General features: G+C 48.9%; 1 protein-coding gene across 1 annotated transcript; it reads right to left on the bottom strand.

Moving 5' to 3' along the window:
* Positions 1-112: 112 nt before the first annotated feature.
* IDH3B (isocitrate dehydrogenase (NAD(+)) 3 non-catalytic subunit beta) lies at positions 113-15,377 on the bottom strand (the record flags this gene model as incomplete). The annotated part of the gene is made up of 12 exons (XM_083757246.1): positions 113-1,150; positions 2,892-2,952; positions 3,428-3,522; positions 3,636-3,782; positions 4,071-4,173; positions 5,183-5,316; positions 6,618-6,750; positions 7,476-7,536; positions 7,921-8,041; positions 8,515-8,613; positions 10,553-10,630; positions 15,249-15,377. The coding sequence occupies 12 exons, from the start codon at positions 15,375-15,377 to the stop codon at positions 1,061-1,063; spliced, it is 1,251 nt and encodes a 416-aa protein (XP_083613372.1). The 3' UTR covers positions 113-1,060.
* Between the last annotated feature and the right edge of the window lie 3,178 nt (positions 15,378-18,555).

The raw sequence follows: 18,555 nt of genomic DNA, 5'->3' as shown, positions 1-18,555 counted from the left end.
AGGGGCCTGGTCTGGAGTCCAGAAGCTCAGTGCTCTCCCTCTGGGGTCCACAGCAGAGATGTTTCCAGGAATCAGACACACACAGCCCCAAGGAGGGAGCAGGGCCACTTGGTGCAGAAACTCCGCAACGGTTTTATTCACAATTAATATGGAGTATGATGACAGCTGAGCACACGTGGGATTCTCTGCCCACACATTCACACCAACACAGCCAGCTGGCCTCAAAATGAGACAACCCCCATGGGGGTCAAACCACCACCTGACACATGCACCACAGGCAGATTCCCACAAATCCCTATGGCCTGGATTTCCGTGGGCCTAAAGGTCCATTTGCAGAGACTGGTGCCAGGCTGTCATAATTCTGCAAGGGACCACAGCTGTAACAAAATCTCCTTTTTACCCTCCCCACCCCACTCTCTCACACACAGAGCACTCCTCCTCCCGTGTCAGAACTGCAGGAACCAAGGGTCTAGCCACAAAAGGTACCCTCCTCAGCAGGGTGGGGGGGACTGGGACCCTTCCCCACAAAGGTCACGGCATCGCCTGCAGAGCTCAGCTTTGCTGAAAAGGGACTGTGGGCAGGAAAAACCTCTTTCCCTTGAAAGGGGGACCAAGGCCAGTTCCAGCCTGGGCTTCAGTGGGAAGGGGGGGGGTATTTCCACCCAGAAAAAGAGGGGGAATGGGAGGGGGCAGAGCAGCCTGAAGGACCCCAGCCTCTCAAAGAGTGCCTGCTTTCAAAACTATGGGCAAGTCTTTGTGGGGGGCTCCAGGGGGAGGCCTGCCTGGGGACCCCAGGCCCGGAGCAGTTCCCAAAGGCTCACAGCACCAAGGAGTGTCCTCAATTCATCTATGGGACCCATACCCAGGGTTAAGAGATTTTTTGGGGGGGCAAGAAAACATTCCCTCCCCAGTAGGGACTGGCCAGCTTCAGATCTGAGACGCAAGGGAGAACACGCCCAGATCTCTTCTGAGACAGGCAGCCCCGAGGGAGGCGGTGTCTGTGGTGCCCATGTGCTGGGGGGGGGGGCCGGGTGGTGAGCAGCCGAGGGCCAGGCCAGCCCTAGAACCCGTAGTGGGGGTGCAAGTGGTCAATCACAGACTTGACGAAGTCAGAGGTGGTCGAGTAACCGCCCATGTCCTGCGTCCGCACCTACAATCCAACACAGGGAAGGAGGGGAGAGGGAGACAGACATGTGGCTGTGAGATGTGGGAGGGGGGAAACACGAACCCCCCCCCAAAAAAAACAGGGAAGGGGACAGTCCCAAGCTGCACCCAGAGAAAGTGAGAGGCAAAGGGAGACACAGAGACACTCTCACCCCACCAAGGCCACAGACCACAAGACGGTCCACAGAAGGCTCTGAAGAGGGGAGACGACAGGACAAGGGGAACAGCTGGGAGAAGGGGGCAGAAGACGCAGGACCCCAGCCCCGTTTCCCGCTGGATGCTAGCAAGGACACATGGCTGGCTGTTTGCAGTTGTGAAGAGGAGAGAGGCTGTGCTGGGAAGAGTCTCGTCCTGCGAATGGGCATCAAGAACCAGCCGTGCCACAAGCGGCGAGGTCACCCCAAAAGGGTGGAACAACCACACACACAAGATTCCCAATCAGGTTCTGCGTGAGAGAGAGGCGGCCCTGTTTGTGGCCAGGCCCCAGCGTGGGAGAAGTCTGAGATGGGTTGGGGGCAGGCACTGTACTCAATAGTCCATCCCCTGCCAAGGGAATCTGATCTCTATGCCCAGTTCCAGACGGAGAAACTGGTGTCTCTCTGAGAGCTGCGTCCACTGAGCTGCAGTTGTGCTGGTAAATGAGGAGTGGGGGGGGAGAGCGACTTGGGTGCCCAGGTGTTGAGCTCAGCGGGGGAGGCCTGGCTGGTGTGGCTCCCGGGGGGGGGGACTGACCTCAGCTCGGAGGGATCTATGCCTGGCCACCACTGGCCAATTCCCCCAGGAGGCCTTTGGCTGAGCAGGAGACTTCCCTCCTGCTGCCGCTCTGTGAGGCTGTTTTGTTACTTTGCTCATTTTGGGGTTTTATTTCAGGAGTTTTTGGTGGGGACACAGGAGAGGGCCTTCTGGGGAGCTGGGCTGCCTCCCTCCTTGCTGTCCTTCTGCGGGCAGATGAAGCCTGTTTTGTTCCAACAGGCCTTTGGGAACTGTTTTTTAAGCAAGGGCTTTTAATTGTGCTGTGCTGTTTTTGCTATCTGTATTTTAAAGGATTTAATTTTACGCTGTTTTAATTCTATTATAGTTTGATCACTTTTTAACCTTTACAGTGGTACCTCGGGTTAAGTACTTAATTCGTTCCAGAGGTCCATTCTTAACCTGAAACTGTTCTTAACCTGAAGCACCACTTTAGCTAATGGGGCCTCCGGCTGCCGCTGCACCGCCGGAGCACGATTTCTGTTCTCATCCTCAAGCAAAGTTCTTAACTCGAGGTACTATTTCTGGGTTAGCGGAGTCTGTAACCTGAAGCGTTTGTACCCCGAGGTACCACTGTATATGTTTTTTGCTTTTTGTATTTTATTTGTGCTGCTTTAATTTGTGTAAGCTGCCTTAAGTCCTGCGCTGAGGAAAAGGAGGGGTATAAATAAATATAATAATAATAATTTGAAAATAAATTTAAGTAGGATATTTTTGTAATCCACCCGGTCACCATTTGATGAAGGGTGAGCTCTAAGTACAAACAAGCCCCAATAGCCTCCTCCTCCTGGGGGAGTGAGTCAGCTGCCCCGGCAAATTCTGCCCCCCCTTCTCTCCTTGGCCTGAACTCCCCCCGAACTGCCCCAACAGAACCTGCCAGCCAGAACTGGGCACAACACGGAGGGAAGAGAAGCAGAGACAGGTTCAGCACACAGCAGAAAGGAAAGGACAGAAATCAGACAATACTCAATACTCACTTTGCCAACTTTGATCACCTTCCTCACAGCGTCCGAGATCATGGTGGAGTGGTATTCCAAGCTAGACAGGGGAGGAGGAAAGAGGAGGCTGTCACGAGGAGTAATAACCCTGCGAGGTAGGCCACCCCGGCCATCACCTCTTCATAGCTATCAACCTTTCCCTTTTCTTGCAGGGAATCCTACTCAGAATAAGGGAATTTCCCTTTAAAAAAGGGAAATGTTGACAGCTATTCACCTCTTTAATCTTCTACCCTTGGGCAGGAGATATAGAAGTATGATCAGCCGTACCAACAGGCTAAAAAATAGCTTTTGTCTGGGGCCTGTTAGGCTGTTGAACGGAAAATAACACAGTGAAATTGATTTGCGAGGTGGTGTGTTGTTCGATAAGCACATAGAGTCCAATGAGACTGAGTGTTGGGGAGAAGGGAGGCTCATTTAATTTCATTGTTCACAGGTTGTACAATGACAATGAAGGTGGTATTATTATTCTGCTGGAAGGCTCCCCGCCCTCTTGCCACTCTGCCCAGGGAACTCACTTGAGATGCCTCAACATGTTGGCCGAGGAGAGCAGCATGGCTGTGGGGTTGGCGATGTTTCTCCCCACAGCCTGAGCAAAGGGGTGACGGGCGCCCTGGAAGGAAGGAGAGAAAGGGGGAAATGCTCTCAGACACGTTGTGCCGCCCAGCTTCCCCTGAAGCCCCTGGGACGGAGGGAGGGCGAACCCGGCCCCGATCAGTTCCTCACCATCTCAAAGACGGCGTATTCAGCACTGTAGCTCTCTCCAGGAACCACGCCGGCCCCACCCACCAGGCCGGCCGCCAGGTTGTCGATGATGTTGCCGTACAAGTTGGGCATGACCAAGACGTCGAACTGGTAAGGGTTTTGCACCAGCTGGAAGGAAGACACGGCACACCATCGCACGTGGAATCGGGGCAGGAAGCACCCTCCCGTCATGCCAGTCTCATGGGCAGCTCACGCTTTTGTGCCCAAGCTCCTCTGCAGGCCACAAGCCAGGAGGGGGTGAGGCCGCCCAGCAACTGAGACTTGCAGGGGCACACCGCCAGCGCTGGGGGACTCCTCTGGCAACCCACTGGCCTGGGCAGAGGGGCAAGGGTCCCCAAGGGAACATATCTGCTGAAGGAGGCAGCGGGGAGGGAGGGGCCGAGGGGCCTGGCCTACCTGCATGCAGCAGTTGTCTATGATCATGGTGTCAAATTTAATCTTGGGATACAACTCGGACACCTCTTTACAGCAGCGCAGGAAAAGCCCATCGCCCAGTTTCCTGAGAGAGAGAGAGAAGGCAGTCTGAAATTCTGGACGCTGTCCCAAGGTAAGTGGGTAAGGTGGAAACAGGAGACAGACTTGGGGCAGTATTCAACTAAGGCTGACCCACTGCCTTGCCCCACCCTCCGGCCCTAGGAGTCCACATAAGGGAGCTGTTCCTGGAGGAAGAACTGTGAGGGGAGAGACTCCACCAGGCAAGGCCTCCTTCCACCTGCCTTGCCCCAGTGTGGTGTAGTGGTTAAGAGCAGTGGACTCGTAATCTGGTGAACCGGGTTCACTTCCCTGCTCCTCCACCTGCAGCTGCTGGGTGACCTTGGGCCAGTCACACTTCTCTGAAGTCTCTCAGCCTCGCTCACCTCACAGAGGAAGGGAAAGGAGAATGTGAGCCGCTTTGAGACTCCTTAAAGGGAGTGAAAGGCGGGATATCAAATCCAAACTCTTCTTCTTCTTAATTTGTATTGTATTGTTTTATGTGCCGTTGTTTTATTGATTATAGTTTAGATATTATTGTAACTGTTGGGTGGATTTCTGTTTAACTTTTATATGTTGATATTATTATTTTATACTATTCTAATTGATTGTGGAATGTTACTTTTTTGATGTAGGCTGCCTATTTTAAAGTTATGTTTTATTATCACATTTTTGTATTGCGTTAGATTGTTATAAGATGTACATTTTTTGTTTCTTCAACTTGTAAACCGCCTTGAGTATTGTAAGATAGAAAGGCGATATACAAATTAAAAATGATGATGATGATGAAAGTAAGGAGTATGCCCAAGTTGGGCCATTCATCTCAACAGGTCGGCCACTTCGTTCCATGGAACTGACTCTGTCACTAAGGGCCACAGAACAGCCTTTCAGCATCTGTAAGAACTTGACCCCTTAGTGTGGCAGCACAAACACTTGGGAACCCCCTGGGTGTTGAGATGGGGACTGGGGGTCAGCAACAGGAAAAGGAGCCCCCAGCCAGCCAGCCGGCCCCCGCCCTCCCGCTGGTCCCCACTCACATGATGTTGGCTTTGTGGACGGCCGTGACCTTGGAACGCCCTTTCTTGGTGGCAAAGTCAAAGGCAAACTTGGCAATGCGCTGCGACTTGGCCCGAGTGATGATCTTCATGCACTCGATGACACCCTTGGCACTCTGAGCACAAGCAGCACAAACCACATGAAGGAAGGCTTTGCCCCCACCAAGGGCCCCGCCCCTTTCAAGCATCAGGCCTCCTGGGCTCTGCTCAGAGACTGCCTCCACCTGGCTCTTCCTCCTCATCCACCACCTCCGGCCCGAGAACTGTTTCCTTTCAAATTTTATAACTTTAAGAACTGGTGCCTGAGTTTGCTTGTTTTCCTCATCCCATCCCAACCCATTTCCTTTTGTGCTGCGTCTTTTGGAATGTAAGCCTGCAAACAGGGGTTGTCTTGTACATCAGCGTTCTTGGGCAAGTTGCCCTTAGAGCTAAATGAACCTGCTTAGAATGAATGAATTTGAAGCAAGCAGAGCCTGCCTTCTCCAGAGCCAAGGGGAGAAGCCCCACACCAGGGGGGTGTACAGTTAAGCAGACTGGCTCCTAACCCGCTAGAAAACTACTTTGCCTGTTCCCCTTCCGACCCCCACCCCAAAGGTTCACACAAGCTTTGTCTCCTCCCCACTCCCCATTTTACTGTGGGGGCTTGTCAGTGTACACAGCCTTTCACCCCCAACCCCATCACCAAACGTTACATTAGAAACGTCCTTCCCATTCACACAGTGGCTCTCGCACTCCCTGCATCTTGCTCAATTGCGTAACATTAGGCAAACTGCAGGACCAGCACAGCCAGGAACAGAAGCCCTTCCAGCAGATGCCAAACAGGTATAATAATTTATAATAATAATTTATTATTTAGACCCAGCCACCCTGGGTGGCTTACAACAAAGTATTGAAATACAGTGGTCTGTTAAAGATTAAAAGCTTCCCTAAACAGGGCTGCCTTCAGATGTCTTCTAAAAGCCTGGTAGTTGTTCATTTTCTTGACATCTGAGGGAAGGGTGTTCCACAGGGCGGGTGCCACCACCGAGAAGGTCCTCTGCCTGGTTCCCTGTAACTTGGCTTCTTGCAGGGAGGGAACCGCAAGAAGGCCCTCGGCGCTGGACCTCAGTGTCCGGGCAGAATGATGGGGGTGGAGACGCTCCTTCAGGTCTACTGGACCGAGGCCGTTTAGGGCTTTCAAGGTCAGCACCAACACTTTGAATTGTGTTTGAAAATATTCTGGGAGCCAATGTAGACCTTTCAAGAGCTATGTGCTTTTCAAAAGACACCTGAAGGCAGCCCTGTTCAGGGAAGTGATGTTGTATAGTGTTTTGACTCTCTTTTGTCAGGAGCTGCCCAGAGTGGCTGGGGTCACCCAGCAAGATAGGTGGCATGTAAATTATATATTTATTTTCATTACTGTATTGGCGGCACTCACCTCGTGCTCCAGGGAGCTGTACTCGCCCTCCGTCTGCTCACGGATGATCACCAGGTCCAGGTTGTTGTGCCTTGTTTTGTAGCCGGGCAGGCTGTTCACACGGACCACGTTGGCAAAGAGGTCCAGCTTGCGCCTGGAAGAGGGAAGCCAGTTACAGAGACAACCACCACCATTTTAAAGTGCTGTCTCAACACCAGTCGGCCCCACATCCTCCAACTCAATCTGCCCCCATGGCTGCTCATTCAATTCTCTGTCTGTTCAGACACCATGATGGGCTGGCTCAGCAATAATAAATAATAATAAAAAATAAAAAGTTTATTATATGCCGCTCATCTGACCGGGTTTCCCCAGCCACTCTGGACAACTTCCAACAAAATCTAAAACCATCACACATTAAAAACTTCCCTATCCAGGGCTACCTTGAATAAGGCCAAGGCACCTGAGCCGAGGCTTTCACCTCGCCTGCATGCCCCCTGCTCGCGATCTATCTCTCTCCTCTGAAATGCATTTAAGCCAGACTCCTTGGAGTGTAGCAAGATTGGTACCAGAAACTTCATTGATAATTTTGCTTTGTATTTAAGGCTAGACTGTTTGGTGGGTTTTTTTTTTTGCAATTTGTAATATTATTTTGTTTGCTAAATTGTTGATTTTTGTCATTTTTTTTATTTACCGACATGCTCCTCATTTTGATATTTTGGATGTTTGCTGCTTTGGGCAAAGCTCATTTTGGGAAAAGCATCATATAGGGAAACACAACCTTTACATCCTTTCAGACAACAGCAAATTGGATGCCTTTAGCTGGACGGTGGCGGCATTTGAAGTTTATCTAGTCTACCGAACTAGGCTGCCGAAACATACCTGAGCCTCATGTCGTAGGAGGCCAGTTCCCCTTTGTATTCCATGGGGGTGTGGATCTTTCCTGCAAAGGCAAGAGACAGTGAGAAAAGACCCCAGCCCTCTGCAGAGGAAAGCCACAGGGTAATAAGGGGTAATAAGGTGAAGGTGCGAACTGGCAGTCTCTGAAACCTTGCTAGGGGCAGCCCAGAGAAAACTGTCTCCTTGCAAGACGTAAGCCACTTCCCCATGGCCCAGACCAGGCAGAGGCAAACTCCGGCCCTCCAGATGTTTGGGACTACAATTCCCATCATCCCTAGCTAACAGGACCAGTGGTCTGGGATGATGGGAATTGTAGTCCCAAACATCTGGAAGGCTGAGTTTGCCTATGCGTGGCCCAGATGCACGCCATGGGCCTCTAAGGCGTATGAAGGAAGCCCTTGCCCACCGACTTCCCCTCACGCCGTACCAATGAGGGCCACTTTGCTCTTGTCCATGGAGCCAAGGACTTGATCCAGGATCTCCTCTGAAGCCATGTTCTGCACCTCACTCAGGTGGTGCTCATCAAACTGCACAGGAACACCAGCCGCCTGCAGAAACACACAGGAGAGGAGAAGGTGGGGTGTCCTCCTGCTGGGTCACATGGCCAGGGTAGGCCCCTTCTGCCCCTGGAGATCTCTGACTTCCACATGCAGAAGAAAGTAGTGCAGGGGCATCCCTCTCCGCCTCTTGCAAGGAATGTCACATGCGGAAAGGGAATCCTGTCGAGGTGCGCGGGCACTGCGCAACACCCATACTGGCTGTCGCAGGCACCCCCAAGGATGAGCCAGGCCAGGAGAGATTTTCCCCAGCAACCCTGGGATGCAGCTGGGCTTGGGATTCTGATCTGAGCCCCACTGTCTTGACCTGAGGACCAGACCTTGGGGCTTGACAGCACAGGCTCCATGCAGCACAAGAGACTGGAGTGTCTCAGCCAGCCAGCCCTTTGCCTCCTCCCAGCCCACACGGGATATCCCCAAAGCCAAGCTCTTGAGAAATCGCCAAGCGAAGCAAGTGCTCTTACCTTGAAGACTTCCTTGACGGAGTGCATGAGCTCGGGGCCAACCCCATCCCCTGGGATCATGGTGACAGGGAACACCCCCTCCGAGGTGAAGCTCTCCGCCTAGAAGAGAGCACAGAGTCACACCCATCCTGTTCCTCACAGCAAGGAGAGCAGATCTGGTTTTTACTTCCCATCCTCTAGAAGGGGTTAAAAAAACCCAACCGTCTAAGCTGGGGGGAATTATGCAAATCAGATATACAGCTAAATGAGCACCCTGGCAGGTGCTGAACAGATGACACCAAGGGTCATCTGGTCCAGCCCCCCACAATGTATGTATGTATGTATGTATGTATGTATGTATGCCCCGCCCATCCGGCTGAGTTTCCCCAGCCACTCTGGGCGGCTCCCAATTGAGTATTAAAAACAATACAGCATTAAATATTAAAAACTTCCCTGAACAGGGCTGCTTTCAGATATCTTTTAAAAACAGGATAGTTGCTTATTTCCTTCACATCTGCTGGGAGGGCCTTCCACAGGGACGCCACTACCGAGAAGGCCCTCTGTTTGGTTCCCTGTAACCTTAGGGCTTTCAAGGTCAGCACCAACACTTTGAACTGTGCTCAGAAATGTCCTGGGAGCCAATGCAGATCTCTCAGGACTGGTGTTATGTGGTCCCAGCAGCCGCTCCCAGTCCCCAGTCTAGCTGCCGCAGGAATCACAACTACAGCATCCCTGAGAGGGGGCCATCTAACCTCTGTTTAAAAACCTCCAATGAGGGAGACATTTAGGAAGGGCGTAAACAAAGATAGTAAGCAACTTCCAAGCAAATACAGGAAGCGGCCTCAGCAGGCCAGCCTGTCTGCCCAGGAGAATCACCTGACTGGAAGCTCAGTTCCAGGGTTTATGGCAGTGGAGGGTCTCCCATCATCTTCAGATTCCTGATCCTTCTCACTGGAAACACCAGGGACCGAACTTAGGACCTTGTGCAATGAGAGCAGGTGCTCCCCCAGACCCTCCCCACCTCAAAGATGTCCCACTACTGGGAGGGTGTTCTTATCCTGGACTTAATAAATGGGATGAAAATTGTCCCTTCTTTTTCTTCTTCTTCTTCTTCAAGGTATTGAAAGCAAGTGAGTGGCCTCTGCAAGGCGTGGCTATGTTCACAGAGGGGAGTGTTTTCTCTGTGTCTTTTTTCCTTTCGCTTTTGTGGCGAGGCAGCAAGATGTGCGCTCTCTCGCCGGGGTGATTTAAGAGTTGTTTTCCTACACGATTAAAGACTGTAAGAGCTAAGCAAGAACGCTTGAGTGAGACTGAATTTATTACACACACACACAGCAACAGTTTCTACGCTGCGGAAACTCTGCTACAGGAAGCTGACGGAGAGCTATCCCCGGGGGTCCAGTGGGGAGCAGAGCGCCAGGGAAGCGTGTGGACTCCATCCAACAGCCAACACTTGATAATCTGATAACATAGTCTCAACTTGTTTTTTGTCATTTTAACCCATGTGCAACTGTACTCATTCTACAGGCCTATTTCATAGCTTTGCTTTTCATTTTTTCATTTTCATTTTTAAATTTTTTTAATTACATTTTCGTACTACATAAAATACAAAAGAAAAAACACACTGAACATAAACATATACAGTATAAACCCCGCCTCGTGAATTCCCACCTCCCCACCCTATCACTCCCCTCCACCACACCTTGACTTCCTTAACTTTTAATTCCAGTACTCTCATTGCAATCTTTATGTCATGTCTCCATTTTCATCTGTTTGTTACAATTGTTCTCTCTGTTTTGTATACATTATAACATGAATTTTAAAAAAGAACTTTACAAAAAAAAGCACTACACATACATTGGTGGCCCTTACAACAACCCTGTAAGGTATGACAATATTTTTAGCCTCCTTTTGCAGACGAATTACAGCTCTCTTATCATCTCGTACACTGGTTGCAACACAGAATTGTGACATAGAAAACCATCAGTTAACAGAGAAAGCCTGAAGCTGGAAGAAGGGAGAGCTTCTCCACGCGCCCAAGAGAGAGGAGGGACCTTACCTTGGCTGGCTTCTGCAGAACTGCAGCTGAGGTGCTGAGGCTCCTCCATGCCCCACAGCTCTGCGAGAGCAAAAGACTCTGCAAGAAAAAGGGAATAGTAGTAGTAGTAGTAGTAATAATAATAATAATAATAATAATACAGGACTGCCTCTCCTGGTATGCCCCATGGAGGACCTTACAGTCTTCAGATAAAAACATCTTGGAGCTCCCGGGCCACAGAGAGGTTAGGCTGGCCTCAACCAGAGCCAGGGCTTTTTTGGCTGTGGCCCCAATCTGGTGGAACGCTCTGTCACAAGAGACTAGGGCCCTGAGGGACTTTGCAGGGCCTGCAAGACAGTGCTGCTCCGCCAGGCCTTTGGCTAAGGCACAGCCTGACCCCCCCCCCCCCTTCTGTAATCCTCACAGAACTCTGGCCCAGTGGTTGCCATTTGATTTTGAACTGATTTTAGAATACTGATTTTAGAATGCTGTGTTACTTTTATTGCTGTTAGCCGCTCTGAGCCCGGCTTTGGCTGGGGATGGCGGGATATAAATTAAATGTTGTTGTTGTTGTTGTAGTAGTAGTTACTATTTACTTCTACCCTGCCCACTCTGTGCAGCTTTCAACAAAAGATTAAAAATACATTAAAACACCAGTCATTAAAAACTTCCCTAAACAGGGCTGCCTTCAGATGTCTTCTAAAAGTCGTGTAGTTTTTTCTTTCCTTGACATGTGATGGGAGGGCGTTTCACAGGGCGGGCGCTACCACCGAGAAGACCCTCTGCCTGGTTCCCTGTAACCTCACTTTTCGCAGGGAGGGAACCACCAGAAGGCCCTTGAACCAGGACCTCCGTGTCTCGGCTGAACAATGGGGGTGGAGATGCTTCTTCAGGTATACTGGGCCAAGGCCGTTTAGGGCTTTAAACAGGCTCTAGCTTCTAATATAAGGAGCTGACCCCATATAAGCAAGGCTCAACCTCTAGCGTTAGGCTTTACTAAGGCAGAAATCTCTCTTCTTCTTTCCAGTTTCCCAGTGTCCCACCAGAAACCCCACAAGAGGGCACTGTAGGAAACAGCACCCCCAATTTCTTTCCCCCAGCAAACCAGTGGCACATTCGCAGTGGCAGTGATGTTCCTCCTGTTTATCATGGTTAATGCATAACATTGATTTAACACATTCGAAACCATCCAAGTCAGTGGCCACCAGCACATCTTGTGACAGTGAGTTAGTGGACTATGCTGAAATGACAAAACTAACTGGAAAGCTCAGAAATCAAGATGGCAAGAAATTTAAAAAAGAATGGAAAATGGTTATTACGTATTTGCAAAAGTACCGTAAACAGGTTAATACACTGGCAGGATTTTAAGAACACTTGTAATTTTACGATTAATACAGGAAATCTGAGGTAGAAAAAATAATTTGGAGTAGAAATGGCATATAGTTGAAAAGGGAATTTAAGGAAGGGGGAATCACGGGATTCAGAGCATCCTTTTTATGGATTTGATATTGTTGTTGTGTATAAGTTTCTTTGTTTGTGGTTGTTGTTGTGTTTGTTGTTGTTTGCTTCTTATTTTTGTTGAAAATTTAATAAAAATAAAAATCATCTTGTGACAGTGAATTCCGCAGGTCAGAACGGGGAACCTTTGGCCCTTCAGATGTTGCTGGACCCACCAATTCCTACCAGCCCCCGTCATTATGTTAACTATCTTTCAGTTCCTGGCAGGAAGCCTTATTTTAGATTTGCACTGATTGCAGATTTGAAACTGGGCCAAGTTCAAGGTGTTATTGTTAGTATTTAAAGCTCTTAACTGGGAACTAGCTGACCTAGAAGATCACCTTACCGCAACTGCTTCAGTCGGTGGAATTGGCACTACTGCAAGAGTCACATAATACCCGTTCTGCACTTGCAAGAACTTATTCATCTAGTGTGGCAGGACCTGCACTTTGGAACTCCCTGCCTGTTGACATCAAGCAGGCAGTGTCACTGCTAAAAACATTCTGGTTTAGACAAGCCTACTCAGATGCTTAGAAAGTGGATGTGAATTTAAACCCCTCTCAGTATTTTAACTTCTTGTACGTTTTAAGCCAAGGGGTGACCTTGGGGGCCCATCGCCACCTCTCAGCCTGACCCTATCTGGCAGGGCTGTTGTGGTGGGCATTGTACACCCTTGTGCAAATTAACTGAAACAAAGCATGTTTTCTATCTTACTCGTAATCCTGTACTCAAAACAAACACGAAAAGTCAGGTGACCATTATGGTGTCGGAAACCTGCAGCCAATAGGAGGAATGATGCGCTCCCCACAATATATTGAGGTTCTACGAAAGAGAGTTATTCCAGAGCTGGAAAAGAGATATCTTGACGGTACTGGGATATTGCAGCAGGACCTAGCCCCCCCCCCCCCATCAAACATCGAAAGTGGGGAAGAAATTCAGGACAGAGCAGCAAATACAGGTACTTGATTGGCCAGGGAATTCCCCGGACGTCAATCCGGGGCTAGTTGAGTTGTGATGGATTTATGTTGTAAATAAAATAAAAATAAATTTTAAAAAAAGAGAATTTGTGGGCTATATGCAAAAGTCGCCTCCGTGCTGCAGACGGTACAACTATGGAGAAGCTCATTCAGGTGCTTACTCGAGTGTGGCACAGGGGTCCGAAAACGAACAGGGGCCATTTGAAACTAGTTACAGGTAGGTAGCCGTGTTGGTCTGCCATAGTTGGGGGGGGGGGAGCGGGAATTCCTTCCAGTAGCACCTCAGAGACCAATTAAGTTTGTTATCGGTATGAGCTTTCTTGTGCATGCACACTTCTTCACATACACAGGTATTCTGCTCTGGTCAGACCTCACCTGGAGTACTGTGTCCAGTTCTGGGCACCACAGTTCAAGAAGGATACTGACAAACTGGAACGTGTCCAGAGGAGGGCAACCAAAATGGTCAAAGGCCTGGAAACGATGCCCTATTAGGAACGGCTAAGGGAGCTGGGCATGTTTAGCCTGGAGAAGAGGAGATTAAGGGGTGATATGATAGCCATGTTCAAATATATAAAAGGATGTCACATAGAGGAGGGAGAAAGGTTGTTTTCTGCTGCTCCAGAGAAGCGGACACGGAGCAATGGTTCCAAACTACAAGAAAGAAGATTCCACCTAAACATTAGGAAGAGCTTCCTGACAGTAAGAGCTGTTTGACAGTGGAATTTGCTGCCAAGGAGTGTGGTGGAGTCTCCTTCTTTGGAGGTCTTTAAGCAGAGGCTTGACAACCATATGTCAGGAGTGCTCTGATGGTGTTTCCTGCTTGGCAGGGGGTTGGACTCGATGGCCCTTGTGGTCTCTTCCAACTCTATGATTCCAGGTATCTGCAGAATACCTGTGTATGTGTAGAAGTGCGCATGCACACGAAAGCTCATACTGATAACTACCTTAGTTGGTCTCTAAGGTGCTACTGGAAGGAATTTTGTTGTTGTTCAAAACTAGTTAGACTCCATAACAAACTGTTTTCAAATGCTGCTTAAGAATAGCGCGAATCGTATCCGTGACTAATGTACGTATACAGTGGTACCTTGGGTGAAGTACAATCATATCTCGGGTTGAATGTGCTTCGGGTTGAGCGCGTTCGAGTTGTGCTCCGTGGCAACCCCGAAGTAATGGAGCGCGTTACTTCCGGGTTTCGCTGCTCGCGCATGCGCTCAAAATGACGTCACGTGCATGCGTGGAAGTGGCAAAACATGACCTGCGCAGGCGCGCTGTTGTGGCTTACGTTGTGTTCAGGATGCGAACAGCGCTGCGGAACGGATCCCAAGCTACCACTGTTCCGGAGGTCCGTACTTAACCTGAAACTGTTCTTAACCTGAAGCACCACTTTAGCTAATGGTGCCTCCTGCTGCTGCCACCACCACACGATTTCTGTTCTCATCCTGAAGCAAAGTTCTTAACCCGAAGTAATATTTCTGGGTTAGCGGAGTCTGTAACCTGAAGCGTCTGTAACCCGAGGTACCACTGTATGTGAGTTTTGTACAATAATAAGTACATTGATTGTTCCATTAATTGTGTGTTTCAATTAATTGGCACCAGGGAGTCGGGAGAGAGAGGGGGGTGGGAATGCCCCCGAGGCAGCGAGCGGCCCCGCCAGGGGGGCCCACAGGGTGGCCCCTCGGCCTGCGGGGGGCGGGGGGGCTGAGGCTGATAGGAGGGGCGGCCGGGGGGGCTCAGCCCCTCCTGCCAAAGGGGCCCTCCCCGCGGGGCTGCCCCCGCCCCGCCCGCCCGCTCCCCTTCACTCACCCGGACACCGCTCAGCGCCGCCATCTTGCCGCCCCACAATGCTCCGCGGCCCGGAAGGAGGGCGCCACCATCGAGGGAGCGCGGGCAGAGCGGCGCCAGGGTTCCGGAATCCCGCTCGGCCTTGGAAGGCTGACGTCCCGCGCATGCGCAAACGTGTACCCCGCCCCAATCATTTATATATATAAACTAAAATATATATAGTAGTCTGCTGACGTTTACATGTGAATTTAATTGCTTTTGTGTGGCATATATGGTAGGGATTTTACTGCAAGGCTTTATTGCTACAGGAAGTATATTCATAATTATATCTGTCTCTCTTTCTGTGTTTTTATTATTACCTGTATTGTTGTTGTTGTTGTTGTTATCTTTTATGCCTCTGTGTCATAAAAATGCACATTATTTCTTCCTGTAGCAATAAAGCCTTGCAGTAAAATCCCTACCAAACAGGTTGAAATCCGAAGTCCATCTGCCCCTGTGGAAAGATGAATTCTTGATGGCCTGGAATAAAAAGAAAGTTTTCTGCCCAGCAGGCGTCCCCTGCCAAATCTCCAGTGACTGCTCGTTTCCATTACTACAATATTATTCATTTATTAATTTTGCTTATTAGCTTTCTATACCGTCCTTCATCATAGGATACAAAATGCAAGGTGAAAGCGCAACTAAATACAGTCCACAGACCTCGGGTTACAGACACTTCAGGTTGCGCATTTTTGGGTTACGGACACGCCAAAACCCGGAGGTACCGGAACGGGTTACTTCTGGGTTTTGGCGCATGCGCAAAATCATTAAACCGTGCATTGCGCATGTGCAGAAGTGCTGAATCGCAACCTGCGCATGGCAGATGCGGTGCTGTGGGTTGCGAATGCTGCGGGTTGCGAATGTGCCTCCCGCACCGATCATGTTCACAACCCGAGCGTCCACTGTAGGTAAAGAGGATCTTGAGAGGAGATGGGATAGTCATCTTCACATATCTGAAGTGCTGTCACATGGAAGATGGAGCAAGCTTGCTTTCTCCTGCTCCGGAGGGTAAGATTCGAACCCATGGCTTCAAGTGTCAAGAAAGGAGATTTCGACTAAACATTAGGAAGAATTTTCTGAAGGTAAGGGCTGTTTGGCAATGGAAGGGTCTCCCACAAGTGTAGGTTTTTGAGCAGAGATTGGATGGCCGCCATCTGTCACGGATGCCTTAGTTGAGATTCCTGCATTGCAAGGGGTTGGACTAGAGAACCCTTGGTGTCCCTTCCAACTCTATGATTCTACTACCTCCTCTCGTCCTTTTTTGGTTCCTCTGCAATCTCAGGATGGGTGGGTATCCAATACATTTGCACAAGACAGTGAGGGCAGCCTCACATGCCAGCCTAGTCCCTTGATGGCTCTCTGCTAGCTGCAAGATTCAGGTAGGTAGCCGTGTTGGTCTGACACAGTCAAAACATATATAAAAAATAAAAATAAAATGTCCAGTATCACCTGTTGTGACGTGGGGTTTGTGATTTCAGCTCTCTTGACATAATATGCTGGAGACAGTTCTCTAGTAACACTTCTTTATTAAAGCAAACAAGACTGAGACTTGAGGAGGGGAGAGCTACATTTATAGGGACAGGGAACAAGCTAGAAAGGATAGTAGCTGTACCCTCTGGAACCAAAAGGCAGTTACTTTACCCTAATGCAATACAGACAATAATAATACAGATATAAAATCCTTTGACTCAATACACAACATCACCTTAGAGACCAACTAAGCTTGTTCTGGGTACGAGCTTTCGTGTGCATCCGAAGAAGTGTGCATGCACACGAAAGCTTATACAGTGGTACTTCTGGTTGTGAACAGGATCCCTTCCAGAGCCCCGTTCGCAACATGAGCAGAACACAAACCACATCTGCGCATGTGCGCAGGTCGCAATTCGCTACTTCTGCACATGCGTGTGACGTCATGCACGAGCTGCGAAACCCGGAAGTAACCCTTTCCATTACTTCTGGGTCGCCGCAGGACACAACCTGAAAAGATTTAACTTGAAGCAAACGTAGCAAGAGGTATGACTGTACTAAGAAGAAACTTAGACTGCCTACTGCAAATGTTTAAGAACTCTCTCTCACGCCCCCCGCAGAAGGCATTCTACCAGCCCTGGTGTGTCCTCAGAGCCCATCTTTAGGGGCAACTGGCAGCAGCACACCCAAGGAGGGCATCTTCCTCCACCCCACAGTCTCAGGCCATTAGCAGCCCTTAAGCAGCAGAGCTCTGGAGGAGCTAATGGAGGTGAGCCTGAAGAGGTGTTAATGGGGAAGAAGAGGCGGGCAGAGACCTCCAAGGGACCTCAGAAGAACCTGCTGGATCAGACCCATCTAGTCCCACATCCTGCCCCAAGGGGAGCCTGCCAACAGGATTCAAACACAAGAACTCTCCCCCACGACTGGCGGTTTCCACAAAGTGGTCTTCAAATTAAATTATTTCGGGACATGATGAATGAAGAATTCCTCAAAAGATTCCATCAACAGTGTCGCCTGGGAAGACAGACAAACTAATATCAGTGGACTGGAAGAAGCAAAGATCACCAGTGTTGAAGCAATGATTCTTCAACATCAACTTGGTTGGACTGGTCATGTTGTGCCTGACGATCGTCTTCCAAAAACCAGCTATTCTATTCCGAACTTAAAAATGGAAAGCGTAATGCTGGTGGTCAACAAAAGAGGTTCAAAGACTCTCTCAAGGCAATTCTTAAAAAAATGTAGTATAAACACTGACAACTGGGAAACACTGGCCTGCGAGTGCTCCAGTTGGAGAACAGCCTTCACCAAAGGTGTCATGGGCTTTGAAGACACTTGAACTCTGGACACAAGGGAGAAACGTGCTAAGAGGAAGGCACGCCTGGCAAACCCTCACTGGGATCAACTCCTGCCTGGAAACCAATGTCCCCATTGTGGAAGGACGTGTGGATCCACAGTCACTTACAGACTCATTGTTAAAACCGTGTTTTTGGAAGGCAATCTTACTCAGATACGAGGGATCGCCAAAGGAGAAGATATGAAGAATGGAAGAAAATGTTAAAATATACATTTCCTAAAAAAACAGAATACATTTCCTATTTTTATTAGGTATTTTGACAACAAACATCCCAAAGGTCAATAAAAGTGTTTTTCTTTCTGCTACTACGGCTACCAGGATTCTGATAGCAAAGTACTGGAAAAGGAATGTTCTACTGACAGAAGAAGAAAGGAACTGGAATTTACGAAATAATAATAATAATAATAATAATAATAATAATAATAATAATAATAATAATAATTTATTATTTATACCCCGCCCATCTGGCTGAGTTTCCCCAGCCACTCTGGGCGGCTCCCAATCAGTGTTAAAAACAGTACAGCATTACATATTAAAAACTTCCCTGAACTTCCCTGAAATTAACAGAATCAATAAGAAACCACTCAGGAGATAAGATCAGAAAAGAATGGGATGCTTTTAAAACTTACAGGATGAAATACGGTTCCAGTGATTATACTTGGTTGAGCAGAGATTAAATTCCACAGAGATAACAGAATGGTTTTTCGCAGAGCTAAAAATGGACGCAGAGACTTTAAGATATGAGAAATTAGGAACCGCATAGAGGTAGAAGGAAGTCATTAAATAAATCAGGGAATAAAACCAGAGATTAGGTACAGATAAGAAAGTGAGAGGTGCGAGGGGAAAAAAGATAAGGTCAAGATAAAAGGATCTCTTACTGGAAATATGTGTTTAGAATATCATCAATG

Source organism: Podarcis gaigeae (genome assembly GCF_964106915.1).
Source record: "Podarcis gaigeae genome assembly, chromosome: 9".
Classification (NCBI taxonomy): domain Eukaryota; kingdom Metazoa; phylum Chordata; class Lepidosauria; order Squamata; family Lacertidae; genus Podarcis; species Podarcis gaigeae.
This window is presented reverse-complemented; position numbering and strand designations above follow the sequence as displayed.